This window comes from Ziziphus jujuba, chromosome 3 (genome assembly GCF_031755915.1).
Source record: "Ziziphus jujuba cultivar Dongzao chromosome 3, ASM3175591v1".
In the NCBI taxonomy this organism is placed as follows: Eukaryota; Viridiplantae; Streptophyta; class Magnoliopsida; order Rosales; family Rhamnaceae; genus Ziziphus; species Ziziphus jujuba.
The window spans coordinates 15,203,348-15,230,261 of NC_083381.1; the positions used below are offsets into that span (position 1 = coordinate 15,203,348).

Here is a 26,914-nt window from a genome sequence, read left to right on the forward strand (position 1 = left end):
TCTTAGCCAACTTACATGAGCCTTAATTCAACCTTTTGGCATAGGATAAATTCCACAATCACCATTTAACTCCATCACACAAAATAAAGCATTTAAGCATATGAGAAAATAAGAACTGAAATATTTGTGATCACCTTAAGGCTTACGCGCGAGGAATTAATGGACGTCTCTATTAAGCATTTTTCAGCCTCATTTTGAAAAAATTCTCGAGAATTCAAAAAAAAAAAAAAAAAAAAAAATACTAAATGTTATAAGAAAAATTTAAGAGTCTAAAAAATTCAGATGATAAAAAAAATATTAGGTGTTCTAATATCTGATATTTTTATCAAGCTCTCGAATATCGAATATATTTTTTATCATATTTTTAAAATTTTTTTTTACCATCTAATATTCTCTTAGGCTATTATATTTTTTTGAGCATCTGATATTTTTTCAAGGTTGTCCACTTTTTTTTTCACTATTTGGTATATTTATTGTGTTTTCAAAATTTTTTAATATCTAATTCTTTTTAACTTTTAGATTTTGTTAAACAAAATAATTAATATATTTTATCAATATAAAAAAAATTAATTTTAAAAATTGTAAAATAAAATTCAGTAATTTTAAAAGGTACTAAAATATATAATTATTTTTTTACTCTTATAAAATAAATAAATAAAATTTTGAGAAAAAATAGAAAATCATTTTTGGGGTCATTTAAAATGCATGTGATCCTAAATTAACAGGTGTTAAAATTGATCTCAATTAGACTAATTTAAAATGGTTTTGAAAACAGATATATTGATATGTTACAATTGATTTTGTAAATTCCAATTCAAATGTTTGTAATTATAAAGATATTAAAATGTATTTATCCTTAAATAATAATATTTTTTTAAAAATATAGAACGAAATTAAGATAAAACCAAAGGATTCTAAGTGAAATATAATTAATTATGAAAGCCAAAACTTCAAATTCAAAATCTAGTCAGACCGTTACACCGCCACAACTTCAAGAATCTATACATACGAAATATATATAAACACTCTCAACCACCAAAAACCACTCTCTCTCTCTCTCTCTTTCTCTCTTATTTCAATCTTTCTTCTTCGCCGGCCACGGTGACGCTCGTGAAGTAAAACGCAAAAACGTCCTTTTTTTTTTTTTTTTTTTTCTCAATTTTTTATTTCTCCGTAATCATCTTTTATCTCCAGCCACTTTGACCATCTTCCTCAGTGTACTTGGTTTTGAAAACAAATCAGATTTTGTTTTTCTCCGTTGGAAAAAACAGAAAAACCCTAACATTCTAGTTGTCAGGTTGGTTTCTAGTCGTCTACTTTCCAAATTTGAAGTTTATATACGTTTTTTTTATTTTTTTATGTTTCCCTTCTTGTTAGGAAATTAAAAAGAGTGACAATTAATAAACGAGAATCTGTTTAAAATCATTGGGGGAACTGAACTACGTCGTATAGCTAGTTTTTCTTTTCTGTCTTGGTCGTGTTGCTTACAAACAATGGCAACTACTTTTGCTAATTCTTTCCTTGCTGGCTTAGATGATCTATCTGATAATGATGCTGCCGATCTTATTGATGAAGAAGATTCTGAGGCTCCAAACTTGGAAGAAGCTGTTGATGGGGACTTGGCAGACAGAGATCAAAATCTAATAAATTTTGATGATTTAGATAGCGTTTCGAAATTGCAAAAGACTCAGAGATATGCTGAAATAATGCAGAAAGTGGAAGATGCACTACTTAAGAAAGATTCCGAAGATGTTTCAAATCAGCGTTTAGTCCTGGAAGATGATGATCCTGAATACCAGCTGATTGTGGAATGCAACTTCTTGTCAGTTGCTATTGAAGAAGAAATTTTTATCATCCACAATTTTATTCGTGACAAGTACCGGTTGAAATTTCCCGAGCTTGAATCACTCGTGCTTCATCCAATCAATTATGTTCGAGTTGTTAAGAAGATCGGAAACGAGATGGATGTAACCCTTGTCGATTTAAAGGGTCTTCTATCTCCAGCAATTATTATGGTAGTGTCAATTACAGCATCAACTACTAGTGGCAAGCCACTTCCTGATGAAATTCTTCGCAAAACGATCGATGCTTGTGATAGAGCCCTTTCTCTTGATTCAGCAAAGAAGAAGCTTCTTGATTTTGTAGGAAGAAGAATGGGATATATTGCACCGAATCTTTCTGCAATTGTTGGAAGCACTGTTGCTGCAAAACTTATCACCGCTGCTGGTGGTCTTGCAGCATTGGCTAAGATGCCTGCTTGTGATGTTCAGCTTCTTGGTGACAAGAAAAAAAACCCTGCTGGGTTCTCTACCGCAACAACACAATCCCATGCAGGTTACATTGCGCAGACAGATATATTTCAAAATACACCAACTCCTCTGAGGAAGCGCGCTTGCAGACCCTTGGCTGCAAAGTCAACACTTGCAGCACGAGTAGATTCTTTAAGAGGAGATCCATCTGGGGACACTGGAAGGGCTTTACGGGAAGAGATCCAAAAGAAAATTCACAACTGGCAAGAGCCTCATCCTGCTAAGCTACCTAAACAAATTCCAGTTCCTGACTCTCAAAAGCCTAAAAAGAAGAAGAGAGGTGGTCGTCGGCTTAGGAAACGGAAGGAAATATATGCGATGACAGAGGTGCGGACGCTGGCTAATAGGATGCTATTTGGGAAGCCTGAAGAGACTTCTTTAGGGGACGGACTTGGGGTCGGTTATGGAATGCTTCGTCAAGCTCGGTGGAGCAGCAAGTTGCATGTATCAACGGTTCTTAGGAACAAACTTGTTGCAAGAGTTAATAAAAAGTTCAAGGAAAAGCTTTATGGGAGCAGTGATGCTACATCTGGATTGATTTCAAGTTTAGCATTTACACCTGTGCAGGAGATTGAACTCAAGAAACCACAGGCTCATACACTACACCAGCTTGACAGTGGAACACAGAGCAAATATTTCTCTGATACGGCCACTTTTTCAAAGATCAAGAGGACCTGAGCCATACAGAAAAATGCACATATAGGATGTATTATAAATATTTTGTTAATACAAAATTGACATCAAAGTCTAACATGTATTATCTTTCGAAGCCATAGGTGTTTTGAGGAGAATATAAATCTTTTAGTCTCTTATAGTACAACGACTTTTTAAATATTTTGCCCAAAATTATACATTCTTAAAAATTTTGTACATTCAATGTTCAATTTTATTTATTTATTTTTTTGGTAGCTTTTATTTTAATGTTTGTGTTTTCTTAGTGTATAATATTAATTCATACCCAAATGACTAGATTAAATATCTAATAGTTTTCAATTCCAGTTAAAAAGATAAGATCTTTTACAAACAAAGCCAAACAGTTTCTACATCCTTTAGCCATTCTAAACTATGAAAAGCATTATATGCATATGGCCTGTGGATGGTTCAAAGACACTCAAAACCATGGTTGTATTCCTTATAGGGAAAAACTGAAGGATGGTAGGGCAAGATCTGATAGTGACAAGCCCATGAGCAGCATGATAGTTGTCAAATTGTTATACAAATTGCTTCAAAAACTCCGTTGCCACCAGCCTTCCCCGTGTGTTCACTGACATCTTCAGTTCACTAATCTCTTTATCAATGTCCTGCAATACGGGATAAAGGGCGTAAGAATCTTTGATGCAGAAATCTTACAATGGAGAAATACCAAGGAAGAAAGAAGCAAAAATTATCAGCAGCGAACATCTTTTACTTGAGCATCCAAACTTTCATCTATTAAAGAGCAGCTCACAAAAAAATAACAATAATGATAAAATAAAATTCAAAATTGAATAAGAAGGGTGAACAGGATTGTCAATTTTTGCCATTAATAGAAAGTAATTTGCCATCGATAAAAGGTATTTGTACCATTTCAAATGCATATACCCAAGAATACCATTTCTAGTTTTGTAAGATCCCTGTATGAATCATACGACTAGGACACAAAACAGTCCTAGACTGACAAATATAACAGATTTATGTCCACAGCAGTAGAAGAAAATGAAAAAGTCTCTTGAAACTAACTCCTTCCTATGTGAGTATGACTTTTTTGTTTGGGTGGGGAGGGGAAGAAAATCCAGCGACAATGGTTTCTGGAAATCTAATACCATAAAAGAAAAGTCTGAGCTACATCTTGTATTGTGAAACTGGAATCCATGGAAGGAAAGTTAAATTGCACTAAACCCCCATTAATATGAGCCACAAGCCAAGTCATGGCAAATCCAAAACTAAACCCTGCTTTTCCCTTAGAAGGGGGTGGGGGAAGGAAAAGCTAATATCCTAAACTATTTTAAACAACTTCTGATATGAAGTTCTTGCAGATTACTAAGTACAGAAATTATGGCGACCCATTAATGTCCTAGATGGATTAAGGTTAAACACAAAATGGAATATCTCAGATTACATGTATGCAATAAATGGAACAGTGAAGGGTCAACAAAATTCTTACCTCCATGAACTGTACTATAAAATCAATGAGCTTGTGTTTGTGCATGTCCTCGCAGTGGTAGTTTGTTATAAGAAAGCTAATGTCATAACCCTGCACAGAAAGAAAAAGGCAGGACAAATGGTAAGAGAAGTCATGATATAATTAGGATGAACTGCAGAAATCTGTGTCATTTCACATATCAATCCTACAAATTCATCCCAAATTTCAAGAATAGTAACCTGAACTTATCAAGCACTACAAATTTAAAAGATATAATTTCATATCCATGAGGTAATTCATATATACCTGTACAGGCTTTCTCCTCAATACTTGAAATGCTTCTGCTCTCATCGATAAAAATCTAAGAAATTTTTTAGTTAGTATGTTTTCAAGCTCATCTGCCTGCTTTACCTATGCAAGAGGGGAACAACATAAAAGATAAGCAGAAATGAAATAGGATAAATATTGCAATTTTTGGTAAAAATAATTCGACATGTGCAACGAACTAGTTTACGTAGTACGACTAATATCATGCACAAATGTAGTTTTGAATGCATCATTTTTTGTCAACAGGTAACGAAAAGAATTTCAATAAGGGTCATTACAATAAAGAACTAAACCAAGGTTAGATTCAACACGAAAGAAGCATAATCTACATTTTACATGCCCATTTGGTTCAACGATTCACAAGACAAAGGCACACAAATAAATAGTTCCATGTGACCCAACAAACAAGGAGCTTAGAATCTAAAGATTTAGCTGCAAAAAAAAAAAAAAAAAAATTGCTTCAACACCTTCAGAGCACCGACCAACATAGATGACATTCTTGATTATGCATCCTGAAGCCTCTCCAGGATTCTAAGAGCCACTGGATAGATTTGGGAATGGCCATCTGAATTGGTGACAAAGCCTCCATAGCCACCTTATCGTGAATAATAAGGTGATCATCTTCCTCCTCATCTTCTTTACACAAAAAGCAAGAAAATTATCTAAGCCTGTATAAATGCCCTCCTCTCTCTCTCTCTCTCTCTCTCTCTCTCTCTCTCTCTCTCTTTATGATTGATCCATGATAATCAAGACTTCTGGATGTTATCCGAGAAAATTTCCTATATGGTTCTAAAAACTTCTCTACTTCTGTCTTATACTCAGTTGGAGTATTACCATATCTAAATCATTTGAAAAAACTCTTCAAACCAATCATTTTTCATGCTGGCCAAACCAATACAAATAGAAAGAAAGTTCATGCACTGTCCACCAATAAGATTCATATAAAGGAAAAATTCTGACATAATATGAAGGCTTATAAAACTAAATTTAATGTAGACAACAAAAAATTATCAAGAAAAGCAGATTTGCCAAGAAAAAAAAAAAAAAAAAATAGAAAGACAGTTCATGCACTGTCCACCAATAAGATTCATATAAAGGAAAAATTCTGACATAATATGAAGGCTTATAAAACTAAATTTAATGTACGCAACAACAAAATTACCAAGAAAAGCAGATTTGTCATGAAAAAAAAAAAATTGTAGATCTGCTAAGCTGAAAGAAAAAAGTCTTGTTATGTAAGTCTCAATTCCACATTTTCGGATATGCTAAATTCCTCATTCACCAGTTGTTTACATCACACACAAGAAAGTATTTAAGAATCTAAGAAACTAAGAACTAAAATATTTGTAATCACCTTGAGGCTTATGCGCAGGGAATTAATGGAAGTCTCTATTAAGCATTTTTCAGCCTCATTTCGACAAATCACAACCTACAACAGCAATTATATACATAAGATTATAATATATTAATTAAAATGTGATAATTTGAATGCATAATGTAAAGGGTCAAAGGAAAAAAAGAAAAACAAGACACAATTAACCAGTCAATTACAGAACTATGGGCAGGCATGAAAAGCTATAAAATAACATTGTATAAGGACTGCTATTTCTTAGGAATAGCAAGATAGTTCTTACAGGATTTAGTAGAAGTTCTGGGCTGGTCCTGCAAATGTGAAGAAAAAATTATAAATTATTATTACAATATAACAGAGTAAAGTTGATGATGTATCTATTAGTACTTTTAACTGCAAATCAGAAAAGGAAGGTAAAATCTACAAAATGAAATTACCAAAAAGAGAGAGAGAGATGAAATCCATTATATTTTCTCAACCCACTGGGAATAAAGTTTGAAAAGGAACAACATGACATAACTGAGAACTGACATTTTCAGGTACATACAAAACCAATTTCTAAAAGCATTATTTTGTATGCTAATTAAATCAGGATGTTTCAGCTACAAAATGCATGACTATATGAAGATATAAGGTGACCTCACTTATGCAATTTAGATGTGCTTGTAAAATAATACTGGGTAAGATTGCAAGGAAAACTTCAATGCTTTGCAGATGCACAAACCTGGAAATTTACCAGCTTAAAACCTGTGCCTAACTTAACATTATTATAACAAAAAGGAAGTGAAGAATTGGATTAAAAGCTTTAGGAACTACCTTCTACATGAAAATGCAAAGTTTATGACAGTTATTTCTCACTTGAAAAGACATTATATGCAAAATTTATTTCTATTGCCACTTGATAGTACCTACTGAATTTTTCTGTAAAACTTGGAAATACAAATAAAAAATCCATTCCTAAAAGGAGCTGCTAGGACATACTTGAGCTCAACCTCCGGCTTGTTATGCCTTTCAACTTCTTGACAAGGAAAGTTCTGCAAGGAGCATACAGACACAAGGTATAGCATCAAGCAGGTGTAGTAAACTGAGATCTGAGGGTGGTGTTAAAATAAAAATTGATTTTCAAATGCCTGCTTTCATGGCACAGAAAAAGAAATTAGTAAAAAGATTAGCTGTCACAAGCAATCACAATCAAGATAAATCACAGACCAAGAAAGAATTTTTCCAAAGGCGTATCGCCCCCCCGGACTCTGGATGCAAGAAAACTACATTTTTACATTAACAGGGAGTGCATGCAACCATGACCTAAACAAACAAAAAATGTTAACAATTTCTATTTGATTGTTGATACAATTGATCTTCTTTAAACAGAATTCAAGGTTATAGCAAAACCCAAATAGTTTTGTTCCAATATATATTTCCAACCCGCAATTAAAATAACCAGGCCATCTTACTTAGCTGTGGAATAATAGTAAAAATCGACATTTTACAATGATTAATACCTGCAGACACATTGCAGCCTCTAGAGTGTTTCGTATGCAAGTCAAGTACAACCGCAATGAGGTTGCCTGAAATTGTTCCAAATCAACATCAAAAATTACTTATGATTAATTCAATACCAGTAAATTTAACATACAAAGTAACGCAAATTAACCCTAAAAACTTATAAAATCTCTTTTAACAATTTAATTCCTTAAAGCTTTGTTTCAGCAACACAGAGAGGAAAAAAGGACCCAAAAAAAAAAAAAAATTATAGAATTCTGAAACGTGATGCTTTTTATGTAGTCCTTGATTAATCGGCAAAGAAAGTGTTAGATTCAGCAAGTCTAAGCTCAGTAACGAAAAATTCGACCACAAATTTTGCTTTACTGGAGTTTCTCAGCAGCCAAACAGCAAGTGGAAAATAATTAAAAAAAAATTAAACAGATTTACCATTATTTGGAGTGTAGAGAGAGAGTGATCTGAAGCTGCAAATAGGAGTTTTGCTTAGAACAATGTTTAACAATGGGATTTTTACAGGTTGCTAATGTGCGCCGTGTAACTGTAACTCGAAGAAATGTCGGCTAAAACGCGCCTCTTGAGTCTATTGGGATTGAGGAAGAAGTTTATTTTCCACTGACCTCCGTAAATTAAAAAAGTAACAATAAATAAAATAAAATAATATTATTTTCCCAAAACGAAATAAAAAATCCGACCTGCCGGATTCGAACCAGCGACCTAAGGATGGCTATTGGATTGACCCGACTACAGTCCTCCGCTCTGCCAACTGAGCTAAGGTCGGTATGGAAGTACGGCAACAAAATATGTTTTATATATAAATATAAAAGGTTCAATTGACAACTATCCTTATCCATGCCCCAAGGTACATTATGGTGCGTGCAAAATGAAATCAAGTGATCGACCTTCAATAGAAAAGGTCAGAGAAATGCTCGCAGTTGAACTTATTTGCTTACAAATGCCTCGAAGGCCTTTTCTATGTTCACCAAAAAAAAAAAAAAAAAGGCCATGGATGATCATGCGGAAAAATCCAGCTTAAAATGCTCTCTAACAATACAGGATAATAGATTAATCTAATTTTATATCCAAATTAAGATAAATTGCGTGTTGTATACCACTAGTTAAATTGTTGTAATTAAAGGAGAATTTTTTTCTATTTGAAAGTATATAAGGAACTTTAAGCTCAAATTAAATTATTTTACTGTATCTTGTTAGTCTTATTTTTTATTTGTAAAGGTAAATTTGTGTAAATCATTTTGTTTGTTTATTTATTTTTTGATATTGTATACGGTGAGATTCAAATTTAGATTTGGTATAAGAAAACAATGTGCTTTTTATAAGTAGGTGTGCGAATAGGGCCACAAACGTGTTTAATCTTTTTCGTTCACTTTGCAAATGAAGTTCTCAATTTTTATTTTTATTTTTTAAAGAAATTGGGCATCAAACTAATCTTTGCCTTTAATAAATCAATCACTCTTATTTTTAACTACTATATATACCATTTGGTAGGGTTAGTTCTATCAACCTTATGTAAAGATACTAGCAAATCCTTCCTTAAACGTTATTAGAAAACTAAGGAATTTCCTAAACAATGCAAGTTCTTTAACCATAATATACAAGCAAAGTATTAAAGAAATTATACCTAATTATAATGTACAATTCAATTTGAGGTCATTTTACAACTTTCAATATCATATTATTATTATTATTAGTAGTAGTAATAGTAGTATGATGATGATGATGATGATGATGTTAAACTAGCGTGGAAATTACTTCGATTTTAATTGTTATAATTTAAAGAAACGAATAAAAATTATGATTTCCCAAAAAATAAAAGTAGAACAAAGGAGCCCATAAATCCATTCATAAGAAATAATAATTTTGTTTTGGTATTCAAAAAAATCAAAAAGAAAAATGGAAAACCAAAACGAGCACAAACAAGATAATTTAATAATTTATATGTTAATGGTTGTCATTAGTTATAACTTGTTAGTTTATTTTATTTTATTTTTATTTTTATCCATTAATGAATATTTTTACCAAAATGCCCCTAGTTTGTGCACAATTCCCTCTTTAACATAGTGTTAAATTCGTAATCTTACCAATTCTCTCAACTGGAATTGAATCCAAATCCAATGCCTAAGCGCGCATCATTTCTACAAGAGCACTTGGGGTGTCGAGAATTAGGATCCAAAAAACATAGACAAAAATGGAGAAGATGAGGGTCCTTCTTCTTCTTCTTCAAGAAAGAGAGCTCAAAATCACCATAACCAACGGAAATCATCATCATCATCTTCTTCTTTTACTCCACCATCAAATTGGCCATTCCTCATAATAGATTTGTTGGAAGAGATTACAAGGCGTCTGAGGACTCATATGGAGATTCTCCATCTACGTGCTGTTTGCAGGGCTTGGCGTTCTTCAATCCCTCTTCCACCCAGAACCCACCTCAATCCAGATGGGTCACTTCTTAAACTTCCATATGCAATCTAGTCGGACGAGTGCTGTAGCACAGTTAGAGATCACTTCTTATTGAGAGAGCGAACCACCTATTGTGAAGATGACTTCAAGCTCTTCTTCTTCTTCATCGAGTTCTAGAATGAACAGCTAGTGGTTTGTCAAGATTGAATGGAGAGATTCCGGGAAAAGTTTGTCTCAGATAAAATCGAGAAATTTGTTATGTTGGTGGGCTATCGGACAAGGGGATCAAATTATTGGATTATAGGGTGAGAGAGGTAGGTAAGTCATACCATCTTGAATTTGATTCATCTATTTTATGACAGTGTTGTTATGGGTTAAAACAATGAGGATGAGTTTTGTGTCATGGGTATCCTTGCGGACGGAAAATTGGAATTTTGAAAAATGGGTGATAAAAAATGGACAGATATTGATGGTGGGTGTGAAATATCTTATCGCTATGTGGATATTGCTTTTCATAATGGAAGAATCTATGCAGTGAATATCGTGGGACTCACTATAGCAGTTGATCCTTCGTGATACTAAATTTGCTTCTCATATATACTGTTGTCGTTGTTGTGACAACTTGGTGAGTTCCCTTCGGCATTTATTTCTGATTCATAAGTATGTTGAAAGATTTTTTTTGTTATAAAACCCCTGTTATAAAAGTTTTCCTGTTTAATGAAAAGAGAGGTAAATGGATTTCTGCGAACAGCTTGTGGGGGTAGGTAATATTGTTGATGGGATATGGTTGGTGACTGTGTTGAAGAGGAACAGCGTTTACTTCTGAGATGGTTATTTGGGTAATATTCAAACTGATAGCCCAGGGTGGGGTGTTGGCTTTTCTGACTTGGACCACGATGATGCTCGGTCCCTTAAATCTGTTGCTGTTTTTCACTAAACCAAGCTGAAAGTAAAAATGTTATCTTTTTAATTTTCGGCTCCTGAAATCTGTTGTTTGGATTCAGTTATTAATGGATTGATATTGATGCGCCTTTGTTAGCTCTTTAACTAAATGTTTCATGAGCTGCATTTAAATTATTTTATGTTGTCTGACATTTCAGTGTCTTGGTGATAGGATTTTCGATTATTAGCTTTATAGTAACAATGAATTGCATTAGATGAAAGTAATTTTATTAGGTGAACCATGCTTGATTTTTTGAACTTTTTGAGGGTTGTTTTTTAGCTGTTTCAACATACATGGGGACAATATATTTCAGTTTAATGTATGTACCTTTGTATAGGTGTACGTATGTGTTGCATAAGATGAAAGTATTTTTGTTTTAGATGAACCATGCTTAATTTTCTGAACTCCTCGAGGGTTATCTTTTAGCTGTTTCAACATATTTGATAACAATATATTTCAGTTTTATGTGTGTATTTATGTATGTGTATAAACATTTATGTTTATGTGGTTATGTATAGATATACGTTTGCATTGTATGCGTATACATAATGTGTAGTTACGTAAGTTTGTATGATTTATACTTTCAACTATTGATTATGCGTATCTTCGCAGCTTGGTATTTTGAAAAGTATGTATCTTACTGATTTCCCACATTATAGGTTATCTACATGTTTGAAAAGTCTTTGGAGTTGGATGCTTCTTTGAATGGGTCGAGGTTGTTGTGTATATTTTCATGGGCTGCTAGGCTCTTTTATATTTGAGCTTGTTTTTGGATAAGAATGTTTTAATCATTATAACTATAGTGGCATGTGGACAAGGATTCTGGCGTTTTTTTATATCAATTACCAAGAAACAAGCTTTTGTAAATTTCGTACTTTGAAGTGCTTGATGATTTGTGTGTTGTTAAGACATATTGTTTATGGAATCATTAGCAATTACAAACTATTTGGTATTGAATAAATTGATTATTTAGCTCCCAAAACTGAGTTTTTTCAGATATTTGGTGAATCACTTACAAACTAGATTATGGGAAAATCGATATTTTGTGCATTGCTTCTTTGAGTAAATTATGAAGGGATTTAGATTTTAGTTTGCAGAAATCACGTTATGGATTTAGTGAGGGTTAATAAATTGGTTTTTTTATCATTTAGTCTTCAAGAATTGTATAATAATATGAGAGTCTCAAATTATGAACGCTATTTTTGATTGGGCAAATATACACATGCTACACATGCTTTATTTCACATTCTTATACGTCTATTTCAATCTCAAGTTCATATGACTTGCTGCTAAATTTTGAAAAATGTCAGCTTATGGAACAATCCTTCTACTTTTCGTTATACATCTAAAGATTAGTTGTAGCTTACAAAAATAGTAGGCTATAATAATATATGCTTCTGATAGTTCTAGAAAGTCTAATTTTGTACTCAAGGCACAAAATTTCCAATATCTCTAGTCTCTACTGCTAAACAGCTTTACTGTCAGTGTCTAAGGAATATTTTTAAAAACTTCAATGCAATTCAGAGTCAAACAATTGTACACCTTATGATATTATGCAATATTAGTAGGCCGAATATTGCATTAATGTTTTACTAAGTTTTTATCTTGGCTTAAAACATTTTTGGTTATCTTTATTAATATTATCTCGCACATGAATTTTTTTTGTATGCATGTAATTGATCCCTGTTTCTGCTTATTATTTTTCATATGTACTTGTTTGTATACTATATATATGTCAATTTTTTATGTCAATTTCTTATAGAGATGATCTGTGGAGATATTTATGCATATGCATGTGTCAATTATAACTCTCTGAACAACCTTTTTTTCCCAAGAAGTTTGATCGGAATTAGCAATCTGGATTAACGGATTCTTGTACTTGGTTCTGGGTTTCGGTTGGTATCTTCCTGTACATTCCTACCTACGTGATGGTGGTGCTGCTACATTGACTTGTAGCTTTTTTGTCTATAATTTAGGTAGCATTTAACTCGATGATAGAGATTTTGCATGCTTGCTAGTTTGATTGTCTTGATAATTTCTATTCATTTGGGAGGGATAAGCAAATTTTCCGTCATTCAGTTCAATGTCCCTATCCTTAGAACCAAGAAAATTGAAATTGATCTTATAAAGAGATAGAAATTCAGAGAAAGCAGGTATCTACGACACCCTTTAGTTTAAGGGAGACAACGTATAGTCATCTACAATCTTACTCATGTTAGTTTTCTGTAAATTTTTCATGTGGTACTGATTCATATTGTGAAAATTTTCCATTGGAAATTTATTATAGATAGTACGCATCCTATAACTCCTGTTGTGAAAATCTTCCAGGCTTCTTCATCTTGCATCGCTTCCATACTTCTTGCAAAACAATAAGTTTGATGCACCCCTTTGGAGCACTAAAAAAGTACTTAAGATAATCTACAGTTCTCCCTGGCCATTCTCCACCATGTCCCAGTTTTCGTATTCACACTCAAGAAATCATGACTTTTTTTGTGAATTACTGAAAACTCATGCATGAAACCACTACTACTGCCCCTTGAATATACTTAAAGTGAACTACATTATTCTCTTGAACCTAAATTCCTTGTTAGGGACCACAAGCTGTCACATAAATGTTCAAGAATATACTAATAAATCACACTTTCAGCAAAGTAGGAAAACAGAAATTACGCTGCAAAATCGTTTATAAAATTCTTTGATATAGTCATACAAACAAATTCAACTAGCAAAGTAACCATGTTAACAAAATATTAGGAAATCTGATAACAACCTCATTAACTTACTCAACATCAAGATTATACTTAGATCATGTACTGGTATAGTTGTTTCCATCAGAAACGTTATTGGAGAGGTACTTTCTCACACTCTGCAAGAGTGCCATAAGCTGTACAATATTACGATACTTGAGAAACTCCATCTTTTCTTTAATGGCCAAAGAAAAGAATAAGAGAAGAGCTAAAGCTGAAGAAATTCCACTAATAAGGAATAAACCACGAAAGCAATCAAGTCTAAGAACATGAGGGTCATTTGCAGAATCGTCAGATGGAGTTAATAAAGCTTCTTCGCTGTAAGCTCTGGAACAAGTCCATTTCTTTTCTAGAACTGCTAACTCTCCTGCTTCCTTTAGTTTTGAAAGTTCCTTTGAAATGTCTTGGACCAAAGATGAACCTTTCTGAAAAGCCTGCAGATCAGGAGATAATCAAGAAAAAGAAAAGTTAAGATCCAATATATTATAAAATCTTTATTTTTAGAACTGTAAAACAGTTTTTAAATGCATGAACAATCAAGTTAATAACAATGAAATTGATGCATATGTGTGAGGATAAATATATTAAGTCCACTTGGTAACATATTAAGCTTTTGGGATAGTTGGTGTGTGCGAGGGGATAATTTGAACCGAAAATGGACCGGCCTATATATGAAAGGGTGTGTGACGATATACATATTGTGTTTGCTACCTAAAAGCTTAAATACTTTTACAGTAGATGTAGTTCAAGTTTCAACAATATAAGAGATTGAATTTTGGTTTCGTAAGTCACTTACATAGCCAAAACCATTCGTATTAGACATGGGCACAGTCTTCACCGTGTAATCACCAGGATACTTGGCAACAAATTTCTTGATGTATGGAATTTCATCAACTATAGCTGAAACACCACCATGTTTGCTACCTTTGGATAAAGCTTCTGCATATTCTTCAAGTGAGCTATATGGCTTGAATCCTTCAAAATTTAAACTAAAAATAGAAGCTTGAATCGGTGAATCCAATTGATATCCTAAATAATTTCCCTTTGGATTTAATTGAATTTGTTGAACTGTCATCATTGAAGTTAATGTTGCAGTATAACTGTTAGTCAATATAAGCACTACGAACACCCACACAATCACTACAAACTTTGATAAGCTGTTTAATAACTTCTCCCCTGCAATTTAAAACAGAACATTAGTTCCTCATCTGGTAATATTGGAAACTCAAAAAAATTAAGACTGAGAGAGCAATACGAAGAGTATAGAGAGTGCTTTACTATGAGCAAAAACGAGGGTCGAAAAGGTGAACCATAACACTGTCCCAATTTGTTGGGATGATGAGCCTTGGAACTCTTGGTTGATCGGATGCTCAATTATCCACACCACAAAACCAGTCAAGATAAAGAAACCTGTTGTTGTTATCCAAAGATCTACTGCAAGAGGTCTCAAGAAAATCCACATGCTTCTTTTGCTGCCCTGGTTTGGCACCACCATAGCAATAGAACCTGAGTTGGTATGTGATATTGTAAAATCAACATATAAGGATCTCTCCCATGTGATCGATATATCGCCCACAGCCCCATCAAAGTTCTAATTTGTTCACATTTCCAACAGCAAAACAACAAACAAATCAATCAAATGAAATACCGATATGCCTTTTATGTAAAAAAATTTCTTTAAATAAAAAACTTACCCCAAGATAGACCTGATAAACAAGATCATTATATGTTCCTCCATATGGGATGAATTCAACTTCTACTGGATAAGGTAATTTTCTAATGGCAAGTATGAATGCCTCTATGCAGAAGCCACTGAACACTGTCAAATTTGTTTGAGGATCTTTAATCAAGTCAACAAATCCTTTAAACTTATTATGGCCTGGAACGCCAATTCTCAGCTTCATTTTGCTCGTACTACTCATGACTTGACCTCTAGGACCTGTTAATGATCCTCCAGGCCATATGATTGGCTCTTTAAGATCATGAGCAGATGATATATGTCTTCTCCTATTTGCTTCTTCTGTGCTACAATTCCAAAATCCCACCCTTCTAGTTTTCCCTTTACTTTTCACATTTACTACTTCGAATAAGTTAGAGGTTAGTTTTCCATTTATAAACTGAAAGTTACCACTTAAACCCAAAAATCTGCTTCTCAAAATCTCCTCCACAAGAAGTGAACCATTTTTTATGCCTGAAACGAGTTTATTATAATCCCTTGCCCTCTCAACTGCTTCTGCTAGAGCCCAAATTGAATCATATGCCCAAATGCCATAGACACTTAACTCAATGGAAAACTTCCTTCTGAGTCTTAAAGCCAAATTCTGAAGATCTTTTGTTGCAGGAATATAAGACTTGAAACCTACTAAACCTTGCATGGAACCTATTACAGATGAGTCTACAGAACTCACGAGGTTCATAGTAGATGCTGTCACAAACCAAGCATACCCATCACTCATCATTCCTACCTTTTTTGCATTGATGAGAAGTTTGGACACGGGAGCTTCTGACATATGCACGACAAACACCTTAGTTTGAAAGTCCATAAGTTTGTAGAGCTCTTCGACAACATTATCATCTGTGTATGAGTCAGAAATGGCAGACTTATATGTCACATTAATATCATTTTCATGAAATGAATCAACCATATATGGTATGATATCTCTCGCAAAATCTGTGTCCTCATAAATAAGTATGATATCCCTCCATTTGAAAGTATTAATCATGTCAGAAATACCTTTAAATTGACAACTTTCAACGTCCTGTGTGCTCTGAATAAAGAAGGGATGCTTGTTAGAGCGAAGATAAGAACTTGGTTCAGAAAGAGAAATTACAGGAACTTCTGTTTTGTCTCCTAACTCTGCCAAGAATTTTGCTTCCCTTCTAGTTTGTGCCCCGATGATTGCTTCTACTTTGATGTTATCCAAGAGATCAAAAGCTGCGTTTTTAATCAAAATCACTTTGGTTATTAGTTATTTATATTTTCAATTATCAAAAGCTGACCCAAAAAAAAAAAATAATAATAATAATAATAAGCAGATTAACCTTCATCAAGTTTTGTAATTTTGAAGATTATCAATGCGTTTTCACATACAGCAGAGACTATTTGAATTCATAATTATATATAGAGAAATGACCTCTAAGCAACATTACTAAGCCTATTTTGAACTTATTTTGTTCACGTTTTTGTACTTTATTTGCTATTAACAGGCTATAAACATATTTTATCCAATGTAGACTTAGCAATAATGCTTAAACGATTAGAAACAATTTTAGAGTCAGGGACCGAATTTAGTTTAGATGAGAAGGTTGTGTGAACCAAGATACTTGGACAAAGAATTTTGACAGAGATGGTCTTAGCCTTTGAAGTCCCTACTACCAAAGATGACTAATCAAATATTTGGAAAAAATAAATAAATAAATAAATAAAGAAAAATTGGCAATTTGTAAAGAAAACCAGCTAGCTAGTCAAAGCCTTACCAGCAGACAGAGCATGGAGAGGTTTTCCTTTAGAATCTCTTGCATGAAGAAGTAATCTTGTGGTGTAGTTATTGTGCAACTGGTAGAAATCTGAAACTGCCATGGAAATGCAACTGTGAACAATCTTCCCCTCCTTTGATCCCATATCCAGAACCACCCCCACATGGACCTCATCCTTATGATGAGTAATATTGTTAAAATCATCGGCAACACATTGAACAATAAGGCTAGAGAAAATTACAGTAAATAAAACGGCAATAATATGAGAATTTTTTTCCCAGTTTCTAGTCTCCATATTATAGAGTAGACTTAAATTTTCTACTATTATCTTCCTTATATATATGGGCAAATTTCAAAACATATGTTGTGTTATTGATAAAGTCATTATTGTTTGGATAATGATCCAGAATCAACAAATATTCTCACCCTCCAATAGCAAGAAAAAGAAAATAGTAAATATCCTAGCTTTGTCAAAGGAATTGATGATGCAGTATTATTTCAAAAAAAAGCTGTGTTGATTTTCCAAGGAAGCAATAATTGAGTTTTGAGAAATTTTTCTCATTTTCTTCCACTCATAGTCAACGACTAGTGTTATGACTTAAAGTCAACGACTATCTTACTAAACCCGTCAGCCGGATTGTGACTAGTAATACAAGAGCGTTTAATCGTTGAAAGCATAAAACACGGCGTTTAGTTTTTTTCACTTTTACTTATTTTATTTTTATTTTTATTTTTTATAATCTTATTATAATTCTGAGGTAGCTTATATATTTTCTTGACTTATGTGAGGAAATAGTATATTGACTTGCTGAGTAAGAAAGACCTTACGAATTTGGAGTTTGGATAGTATATTTGCTTGACTCGCTGTATTTAACAGAGGTTAGAAACAGTATAATAGTCACAGCACACTCGTTTGGATCCATACACTAGACTGGACTGTAGGTACACAATTGGACTCCCTGTTCTTACCAACCAAAAAAAAAAAAAAAAAAAAAAAAAAAAAAGGACCCCCTTTGATATGATGAATATGTTAGATTGGATAGGATAGTAACAAAAGTTGGACTCGATTAGAATGTATAAGGTTTATTTATTTATTTTAAATAATTTGTAATATAAATTTATTATAAATGATTCAAAAGAAAATTAATTAAAAATATTGAAAAAAAAAATTATTCTGATTTAACCAAAGTCCCGTCCAATTTTCGTGAATTTTTTTCCAACCAATCAACACTGGTCAATGCCGGTTGACGGCGGGTCAATGCCGATAAATGGTTAGTCAACGCTGATCAATGGTTAGTCAACGCCAATAAACACTAATGAACGATGGTTAACACCAGTTAATGGTTTCTAATGAAATAGTCCTATCTAAACCCATGCTTTTCAGTGGAATTAATTAATTTGTTTAATTAAAAATCAAAAAGATAGGATAGGACTTAAGAGGTTGGACTACTTATTATCCAGCCAAATGTGAAAAAAATTTGTACCAAACATCCGACTGGACTACATTTACCATACTCCAATTCGTTAATTAAAGTGTGATAATCCAAACTGACCTTAATTATTTTAATTTTAGTTCAATCAAATCGGACTAAACCTTGACTTAAGATAGTCAAATTCAATCTCGTCCAGTACGCGTATCAACCAAACCTTGAGCCAATAATGAAATATTCATTGCCGATGATAGAGTTTAGTATTTTTCATATTTCTGAAGCAGAGTTATTGTGAATTCTTTTTTAAGTCAACTTATTTTAAATTCATTTATGGATGGAAAATCTTATGTAAATAACAGAAGAAGATATTAGAATGTTTATAATGTTAGTATTTCTCTCTTGAGGGACATTCTAGTTGAAATTTGTTTGGATAGACATTGTACAAGATAATTTGTCCTGAATATGAGAAAAATCTTCTATACTACTATATATATATATATATATATATACACATCTTAGGAAGAATATATTTTGGCAAGCTACTTTTCAGTAATATTTGTTTTGTAGATGTAGTACTTTTACAACTTAAGGGTGCTGAGAAGAAACACGACCAACAATTTGTCAAATAATTGGAATCTTGAAAATGTTTTGGTAAGGAGCTTTAATGCATAATCCAAAACTGCAAAATAAGATTGGCTCTCATACACCTTTAATCTGAATTAAAAAAAATAAAAAAAGAAGAAAAAGAAAAAGCCGGAAAGGCTGACTCATGAAGGGCAAAAAAGCTTATGCATGTTTGCCGAAGGGCTTTGTTGATTGGAATTATAGGTTTCAAAGTTCTTCTGAAAAGCAGAAAAAAAAAAAAGGAAAAAAATATAACTATTAAGAACACCACTCTGTCATCTAAACCAGGTCAACTACCAAGACCAAGAGCGCCGTTCAGTTACTGAAGTAAAACTCAAAGTTACAAATTTACAGACAGTTTTTGCATATTCTGAACAGGTTTTCACGATTTATATAGCATAACTAGTCTTTTTGCATATTCTGAACTGGGGTTTTGGTTTAGGTACACAGTTGACATGGTATTGAACTATTAATGATAGAGTGGTGGTTTTGATAGCTGTTCTTTTGCATTCACAGGGTCTTCTTGCAAGTATCTATTAGGTGTATTCAAATGAGCTCTTGTGCAAGCTATTTTCAAACTACGATTCTAAGCCTTTTTGGCCTTTTCTGGTTCAAATGAAAAGCTTACCAATATATACCTGTATGGGCCAATCATATATTGTAACTTTGAACTATGAAAGTTGTTTGCCAAATAAATGCAACTCCTTATTTAGAACATTACAAGTCCTTTTACACATTGTGAACAGGCTTTCGCTTCTTATCATCAATTTATATATAAAGTTTTCATTTACTTCCTTTTTATAATTTTTTTCGGTTATTGGGACGAATCATCAAGCACACAAGTCCAAATTGAAGAAACCACATCTGAAATTAACGTGAGCTAAGACTTGATGGTTCTCAGTTCGTCATAAGCAAAACCCAGTACAAGCAATGCCATAACAAAAATTTATTTAGAGATACTAGAAATTACAAAAGACTTCACAATAGCAAATAACAAAACTGTAATTCCTATCTTCCTCATAACCTTCTGGTTTCAATTTTCCAACAATAAGAGTTATCAATCACTGTCTAAAGATGTTACATCTCAAAGTTTAAACTTTAATCTTTCTATTGAATGCTACACCTCTTTTCTTTTCCGCTTCATGCTAGTTAGTGCAAAAGATAAGCCAACAGTTTTTTTGCTCAGAATATCTCTCACATCCTTGTGTTGATCGCCATAAACGGATTGCATACACTTGTCAAGATCAATCGGAGTTTCCAAGGCAAGTGCAGTACTTTCAGCAATGAAGTTTTATATTCTTTTTGCATTCTCAACGGTAGATCTCAGAGGATTCAGAACCTTACCATGGATTGATTGAATTGGATTGAATTATTTTATATTTATTTTAATAAATTTTAAGTTATATTTTATTTGATTAAATCAGATTTAAATAGCTCAATTCCATTCAATCTAATCTAATTCCAACTATTAAACCGATTCAAAAGGTGAGAAAGAAAATTTTAATAGTAAATTTATTAAACCAATTTAATAAAAGCATGGTTGTATATTTTCTAGTAAGAGAATTTATGATTTTGATAAGTGCCGAGTACTAAATGTGGTCATATTTCACTTTTAAAGATTTTAGATTTAAATTCAAATAACAATTGATAATGTAACATCTAATAAATATTTGCCTACAACCTTAGATTTAACTGAATTGGGAACACTCTCACAAATAAGAGCAGTTTAGTTGAAATAATTATTATTGTTAAAAAAATAAAAATTAATAGTTCCTATGAATAAAAATAGTAATATAATAGTTATTCATATTGTTTAATTTGATAGTTAAAAAAAAAAAAAAAAACAAACAAAACACACACACACACACACACAAATGTGGCAGAAGAAAAACAAATATGGAGTGTAGAAAAAAAAAAAACCAACCTGAAGCGTGTTTTTTTATTCTTTTAAGGAATTTTAAGTTTCTAAAAAGAACCACAATTGCTTATTTTGAAGAATTAAGAATCTATAAAAAGAAAAAATAAATAACTTCAAATTTACAAATTCAATCAAATATACAAATTTGTCAATTATCAGAATGGTAAGAACACGTATCCTACTCAATCATTTAGTCAACAAATCAAACGTGTACTAAATTTTGATGTAGAAGGCTTTCATGCGAGTTACAGAGAAAGCGGTTTCACGGTTTACACGTTTCCATTAAATATATATATATATATATATATATTTTTTTTTTTTCAATAAAAACGATGAGTTCCATCTTCAACAAAAATAAAATCCTTCGACGTTCACTCAACACGACCTTCCCACCAACATCAAAACTCCATTTATTCCTCTTCATTAAAACAAATTGCTGGAAGCACAAAGTTTGCTTTTTCTCTCTTATAATTTATCCTTCTTGCACTGTCTTCTTTGGTCTCTCCCCTCTACTTTTATATCTAATAAAAGCTACGTCATCTGTTAAATTATTTTGATTTCTCTCTGATTACTCTGGCCCTGTCGCTTTCAAATTGAAATTAGTTTCTACAATCGCTTTCTTTTTGAATAAAGAATAGCTAATAGCTATTGGGTTGATCCGAAGCTAAGGTCAGTTTGTTTTACTGACAAGTACAGAATTATATCAAATAAAAATCAAATATTTAATTGATTAAATAATTTGGGTATTGTCCTTTTTAATAAATAATATAAATTAATGTTAGGTAGAAAATAATAAGGAGAATGATTCAATTCTCTATTTCTGTGCACCATCTTTAGCATCTTCTCTTGTGTCAACTTACATTATTGAGATCATTCATGATTACACCATGGTTTTTTTTTTTTTTTTTTCCTCAATTGGCTGTAAAATTTGAGCATTGGGAATCTTGTTGAGAATAGTCAACAACTAAAAATCTAAGTAAAAGAAACTCAAGCGAATTAGTCCAAGTAAAATTCTTGTTATTTATTTACTTCTATTTCTATAAACTTGTCAATATAAACCAAAAACACTTTTTTCTTTTTTCTTTTTTTCCATACAAAATCACCTGTAAACTCTTGTGAATTCTTCTAAGCTTTGTTTGGCTTGTAGTGCTTCAATAGTTCTTTGAAAACTGTTTTTTTTTTTTTTTTCATTTTCACACTCAAGAAATCACTTTTTTTTTTCCTGTGAAATATTGTCGAAAATTCATATTTGAATCGCTAGTGTCACTGCCTTTCTAAATTATTAATTATTGAGGCCTAAAATGTACTATTCATTTCTTGTGCTTAAATTCATTGGAATAACATATTATCTATGGCTGATCATTCCGGTCAAGATTGCCTTGTTGAGCTGCCTAATGCCTATGCTTTTGAAATTAGTCTTGGCTAAATAGTTATCCTGAGATGGGGGATAACATTTTTTTCCCCTCCCTATGTTTGTTTCTTGTTTTTGCTTATTAAGCCAACCACACACACATACAAGAGCTCTGATACCAAAATTTGTTGGCTGTACTTTCGATTAAATATACGACTTATAAAATGGTTCAAGCAACCATACAGCATATATATATATATATATATATATGTAGCTATGCTTTCAGCAAATAGCAAAACTTTTCTTTATTTGAATTTTAGCCATAAAGTTCTTTATAGTCATAGAAATAAAATCAACTAACCAAAAGTTATATTCTTTAAAAAACCATGTTAATAAGTTGGATTATGCATGAACCTTGATAGCAAACTTGTTGTATACATGATGTCTGGTCTAGTAGTTGTTAAATATAGGAGAATTCCAATGAGACTTCGGAATGTCGAGCTATTAGCTGGTAGTGATCCATCTTCTTTCTTCATTGTCTGACAATTGTCAAGTGGTGTTGCTACAATTTTGCAACCACTCATATTTAATATTTAATAATACCTTCAGTATATTTCTTTTGAGAAATAAATATTCCTTCATCACATTGGTATGTCTCAATTCCGAGAATGTAGTGCATCAAGCCCAAGTCAGTCATTTCAAATGTCTTTATCACCTCTTTTTTAAATTCCTCAATCATTTTCTCATTGTTTCCTGTATATATAAGATCATCAACATATAAAGAAACAATAAGAGTGTTGTCCGTACCTTGGGTCTTGATGTATAGTGTAGGCTCACTATAGCTCCTCCTGAATCCTTGCTTGATGAAATAGGTGTCAATTCGGCTGTACCAAGCTTGTGGGGCTTGTTTTAATCCGTATAAGGCCTTCTTTAATCTTAGCACTTTATTTTCTTGTCCTTGTGCCACGAACCCATGTGGCTGCTCAATGTAAATTTCTTCTTCCAAATAACTGTTAAGGAATGCAGACTTCACATTTAATTGATATATTTTCCACCTCTTTTGAGCAGCTAATTCTAGGAGTGCCTTTATAGTGTTGAGATGAACAACAAGAGCAAATGTTTCATTGTAGTCAAGTCCGAATTGCTGCGATTATCCTTTTGGCTACTAGTTGAGCCTTATGTTTTTGTATCGATCCATCAAAGTGAAGCTTTGTCTTATATATCTACTTAACTCCAATGACATCTTTGTTCGAAGAAAGATCCACCAACTCCCATGTTTTGTTCTTTTCGATCATTCTTATCTCTTCTTCCATTGCTTTGACCTAGACTTCATGTTTTGAAGCTTCTTCAAAACTTCCAGGCTCTGCTATGGCCAAGTTACATGATTCATAAATCTCTGTTAATAGATGAGTTCTTCGAGGAGTTGATTTTAGCAATGAATCCTCCAGCTCGAGTTGTTGCTGCATTTGATGAGTTGGAGATTCTTGATTTGTCTCCTGAGGTCCTTGAGTTTCATTTGCCTCCTCCTCTCTTTGTTGTTCTATTGCTGGTACAAAAATTATCTTCCTTTCAACTTCTTTAGTTTCCCAGTTGTAGGATGCATCTTCATCAAACTCAACGTCTCGACTGATGATTAACTTGTTTGTTTTCAGGATATAGATTCGATAGCCTTTTGATTGCAAACTATATCCAAGAAAGATATATTTTTCCATCTTGTCATCTAATTTGCTTCTCTTGTCCTTTGGTATATGGGCATAACAAATGCACCCGAAAACTTTGAGATGCTTTGTTGATGGTTTTCTCCCACTCCAAGCTTCAATTGGTGTCTTGTTCTGAACTGCTTTGGTTAGGCATCTGTTTAGTAGATAGACTGGAGTAAAGACAGCTTCTGCCCAAAAACTATTCGGAAAACCTTTATCTTTCAGCATTATTCTAGCCATCTGCGTGACTGTTCTGTTTTTCCTTTCAGATACACAATTTTACTCTGGAGCGTATCCGACTGTAAGTTGGTGCTCATACCTTCATCTTCACAGTAATCGTTGAACTTCTTGGAGATGTATTCCTTTCCTCAATCACTTCGAATTATTTTAATTTGGTGGCCACTTTGTTTTTTGACTATATTTTTGAATTTTTTGAAAATCTCGAAGACTTGTGATCTTTCTTGTAGAAAATATACCCAAGTCATTCTAGTAAAGTCATCACTAAATAAGATGAAGTACCTGTTTTTGGTTTAGTGATGGAGTTCGCATTGGTCCACAAACATCGGTATGAATTAGCTTAAGCGGCTTCTTTGCTCTTCATGTTGTGCCTTCCGGGAAAGGTTGCCGATGTTGCTTGCCTTGTAAACACGCTTCATAGGTACCATTGATACCTTCAATAGTTGGTAAGTCATGCTTCATGTTCTTTTGTTGAAGAATCTTGAGGCCATTGAAATGAAAGTGATCAAATCTCTTGTGCCAGATCCATGAGATGTCTACTTGCGCCTTCATAGCAGCTTCACTAGCATAGTTCCATTCTACTGGAAAAGATCTGTTTTCTTTTATCTTGATTTTTGCAATCTCCATAGTCTTATTTGTCTTGTCATATATTGTACATGAATCTCCTTCAAAGTACAAAGAGTATCCTTTCTCTATCATTTGTTCGATGCTAAGGAGATTTTGATTTATAGTAGGGACTAACAGTACATCAGTAATGTACTATTTACCCTTTTTGGTTTCTACAGCAATGGTTTCTTTTCCTGTAGCCTCTATAAATTCTCCATTTCCAATTTTAACTTTTGTTTGTATGTTATTTAGGCTACAGAAAATGCTTTCATCTTTGGTCATGTGGTTACTGCAACCACTATTTAAATACTAGGTGTCTTTTTTATCTTCACCTTGTGAGACATAGAGTAGATGATTTTCTATGTCCTTATTTTCAGTAAAATTAGCTTGATGTGTATTTTTAAAGTGATAATCTTTTTCAACATGCCCAAATTTTCTACAAACTTTGTATTGTGGTTTTCCTTTAAATCAATATTTTTTTTCCAAATGACTTTTTCTTTTGCAAATATCACAAGGAGGATATTCGCTATTTTTGTTTTGATTATTTCTAGAATTTTCTTGTGGTTTTCTCCATCCATCTTTAATATTTTGAGACGGATTTTTTATTTTAGATTGAAAGGTATTTTCCAAAGAATTTTCATTTCGCCTACTCAGTCTTTTCTCTTATGCTTCTAGAGAGCCCATTAATTCTGTTGCTGTTAAATTTTCAATATCCTTTGATTCCAATATCCTTTGATTCTTCTATAGTAGTAATAATTGCATCATATTTTTCTGTGCAACTAATCAAATTTTTTTCTACTACTTTCTTTTTAGAAATATTCTCTCCATAGGATCTCATTTGATTAACTACTTCTTTTATTCTTGAGTTGTAATCTTTAGCGGTCTCATTTTCTTTCATTTTTAAATTTTCAAAATCTCTTCTCAGAGTCTGTAGTTTTATGGCACGTACATTAACATTGTCTGGAAACTCCTCCTATAGTGTATCCCATGCCTCCTTTGCTGTTGTAGCTCCCATAATCCTGGGAAAGATTTTATCGGCCACGGCTTATTGCAGAACGAACAAAGCTTGGGAATCTTTTTGTTGATTCTCATGAAGCTCCTTCTTTTGATCTTCATCAAGAATGATAATATCAATAGGAATCATGTAGCCCTTACTTGTTACATATGTTGTGGAAGCAATAGCTTCCTATTTATACAAGTACAAGGTGAGTTCTTTCGCCACCTAAACAAGTCATGAATGTTCTAGGTTCTAGGAAACAAAGTTTAACTTAAACATTTACACATATGAGGAAGTCAAATCAAACTTAAACTCTTACACACATGAATATCCTAGGAAGCCAAGTTCAACTTGAACACTTACACACATGAGGAAGTCAAGTCAAATTTAAACTCTTACTTGCCACCTAAGTATTTCTAGAATTCTCTTTACAAATGTGCAGCAATAATTGCAACATAATAAAATATTAGGAAATGTTTTACCAACTCATTAACTCAATAAAAAATCAATACTATGTTTGTTTTTTCATGTAATAACATTGTTGTTTCCATCAGAAACTTTCTTGGATCGGTACCTTCTCAAAATCTGCAGCTGTATTATAAGCTGGGCAAATTTATAATCCTTAAGACCATCCATCTTTTCGTTAATGGAAAATGCAAAGAATAAGAAAAGTGCAAAAGTCAAAGAAATCCCAGTAACAGGGAATAAACCCCAATAGCTATCGAGATTAAGAGAATGAGGGTCATTTTCAGAATCCTTAGATGTAGCTAGAGCTGACATACAGTTACCAAACCATTTCTTTTCTAGCTTTGCTATCTTTCCTGTTTGCCTCAGTTTATGGATTACCTGCGACATGT

The 26,914-nt window shown here is 32.8% G+C and overlaps 3 protein-coding genes and 1 non-coding gene across 5 annotated transcripts; 1 reads left to right on the plus strand and 3 right to left on the minus strand.

Annotated features, from left to right (window-relative positions):
* The first annotated feature begins 1,075 nt into the window (after nucleotides 1-1,075).
* LOC107422433 (U4/U6 small nuclear ribonucleoprotein Prp31 homolog) lies at nucleotides 1,076-3,156 on the plus strand. The gene has a single exon (XM_016031884.4). The coding sequence runs from the start codon at nucleotides 1,494-1,496 to the stop codon at nucleotides 2,985-2,987; it is 1,494 nt and encodes a 497-aa protein (XP_015887370.1). The 5' UTR covers nucleotides 1,076-1,493; the 3' UTR covers nucleotides 2,988-3,156.
* Nucleotides 3,157-3,276: 120 nt separating this feature from the next.
* Nucleotides 3,277-8,306, minus strand: LOC107422420 (actin-related protein 2/3 complex subunit 4). Of its 2 annotated transcripts, none has more exons than XM_025075434.3 (8): nucleotides 8,042-8,306; nucleotides 7,612-7,677; nucleotides 7,091-7,239; nucleotides 6,393-6,420; nucleotides 6,113-6,187; nucleotides 4,738-4,842; nucleotides 4,453-4,542; nucleotides 3,277-3,610 (listed from the first exon to the last, which is right to left on the minus strand). In XM_025075434.3, the coding sequence occupies exons 3-8, from the start codon at nucleotides 7,174-7,176 to the stop codon at nucleotides 3,521-3,523; spliced, it is 474 nt and encodes a 157-aa protein (XP_024931202.1). In that variant the 5' UTR covers nucleotides 7,177-7,239; nucleotides 7,612-7,677; nucleotides 8,042-8,306; the 3' UTR covers nucleotides 3,277-3,520. The 2 variants fall into 2 exon arrangements, with proteins under 2 accessions (XP_024931202.1, XP_015887343.1); XM_016031857.4 differs by having other exon boundaries at nucleotides 7,091-7,143; nucleotides 8,042-8,288.
* Nucleotides 8,299-8,390, minus strand: TRNAY-GUA (transfer RNA tyrosine (anticodon GUA)). Its single transcript is given in 2 exon segments — nucleotides 8,299-8,334; nucleotides 8,354-8,390. It is a non-coding gene; the product is annotated as a tRNA-Tyr (tRNA).
* A 5,253-nt stretch (nucleotides 8,391-13,643) lies between these two features.
* LOC107422434 (glutamate receptor 1.2) lies at nucleotides 13,644-17,542 on the minus strand. Its single transcript, XM_048476827.2, has 5 exons — nucleotides 17,195-17,542; nucleotides 15,412-16,652; nucleotides 14,996-15,308; nucleotides 14,514-14,893; nucleotides 13,644-14,151 (listed from the first exon to the last, which is right to left on the minus strand). Exons 1-5 carry the CDS (start codon nucleotides 17,487-17,489, stop codon nucleotides 13,777-13,779), a joined length of 2,604 nt encoding a protein of 867 aa, XP_048332784.2. The 5' UTR covers nucleotides 17,490-17,542; the 3' UTR covers nucleotides 13,644-13,776.
* Nucleotides 17,543-26,914: the final 9,372 nt, after the last annotated feature.

Excerpts from the sequence above, each read along its gene's own strand:
- LOC107422434 (XM_048476827.2), bottom strand. The coding sequence starts at position 17,489 with ATGGAGACTAGAAACTGGGAAAAAAATTCTCATATTATTGCCGTTTTA. Across the intron at positions 14,894-14,995 it reads GACCCTCGTTTTTGCTCATA|GGGAGAAGTTATTAAACAGC; the intron begins GTAAAGCACTCT and ends TTTAAATTGCAG. Across the intron at positions 14,152-14,513 it reads ATACGAATGGTTTTGGCTAT|GCTTTTCAGAAAGGTTCATC; the intron begins GTAAGTGACTTA and ends CCTGATCTGCAG.
- LOC107422433 (XM_016031884.4), top strand. The coding sequence starts at position 1,494 with ATGGCAACTACTTTTGCTAATTCTTTCCTTGCTGGCTTAGATGATCTA.
- LOC107422420 (XM_016031857.4), bottom strand. Across the intron at positions 7,144-7,611 it reads AGGCTGCAATGTGTCTGCAG|AACTTTCCTTGTCAAGAAGT; the intron begins GTATTAATCATT and ends TGCTCCTTGCAG. Across the intron at positions 3,611-4,452 it reads TTATAGTACAGTTCATGGAG|GACATTGATAAAGAGATTAG; the intron begins GTAAGAATTTTG and ends CCCGTATTGCAG.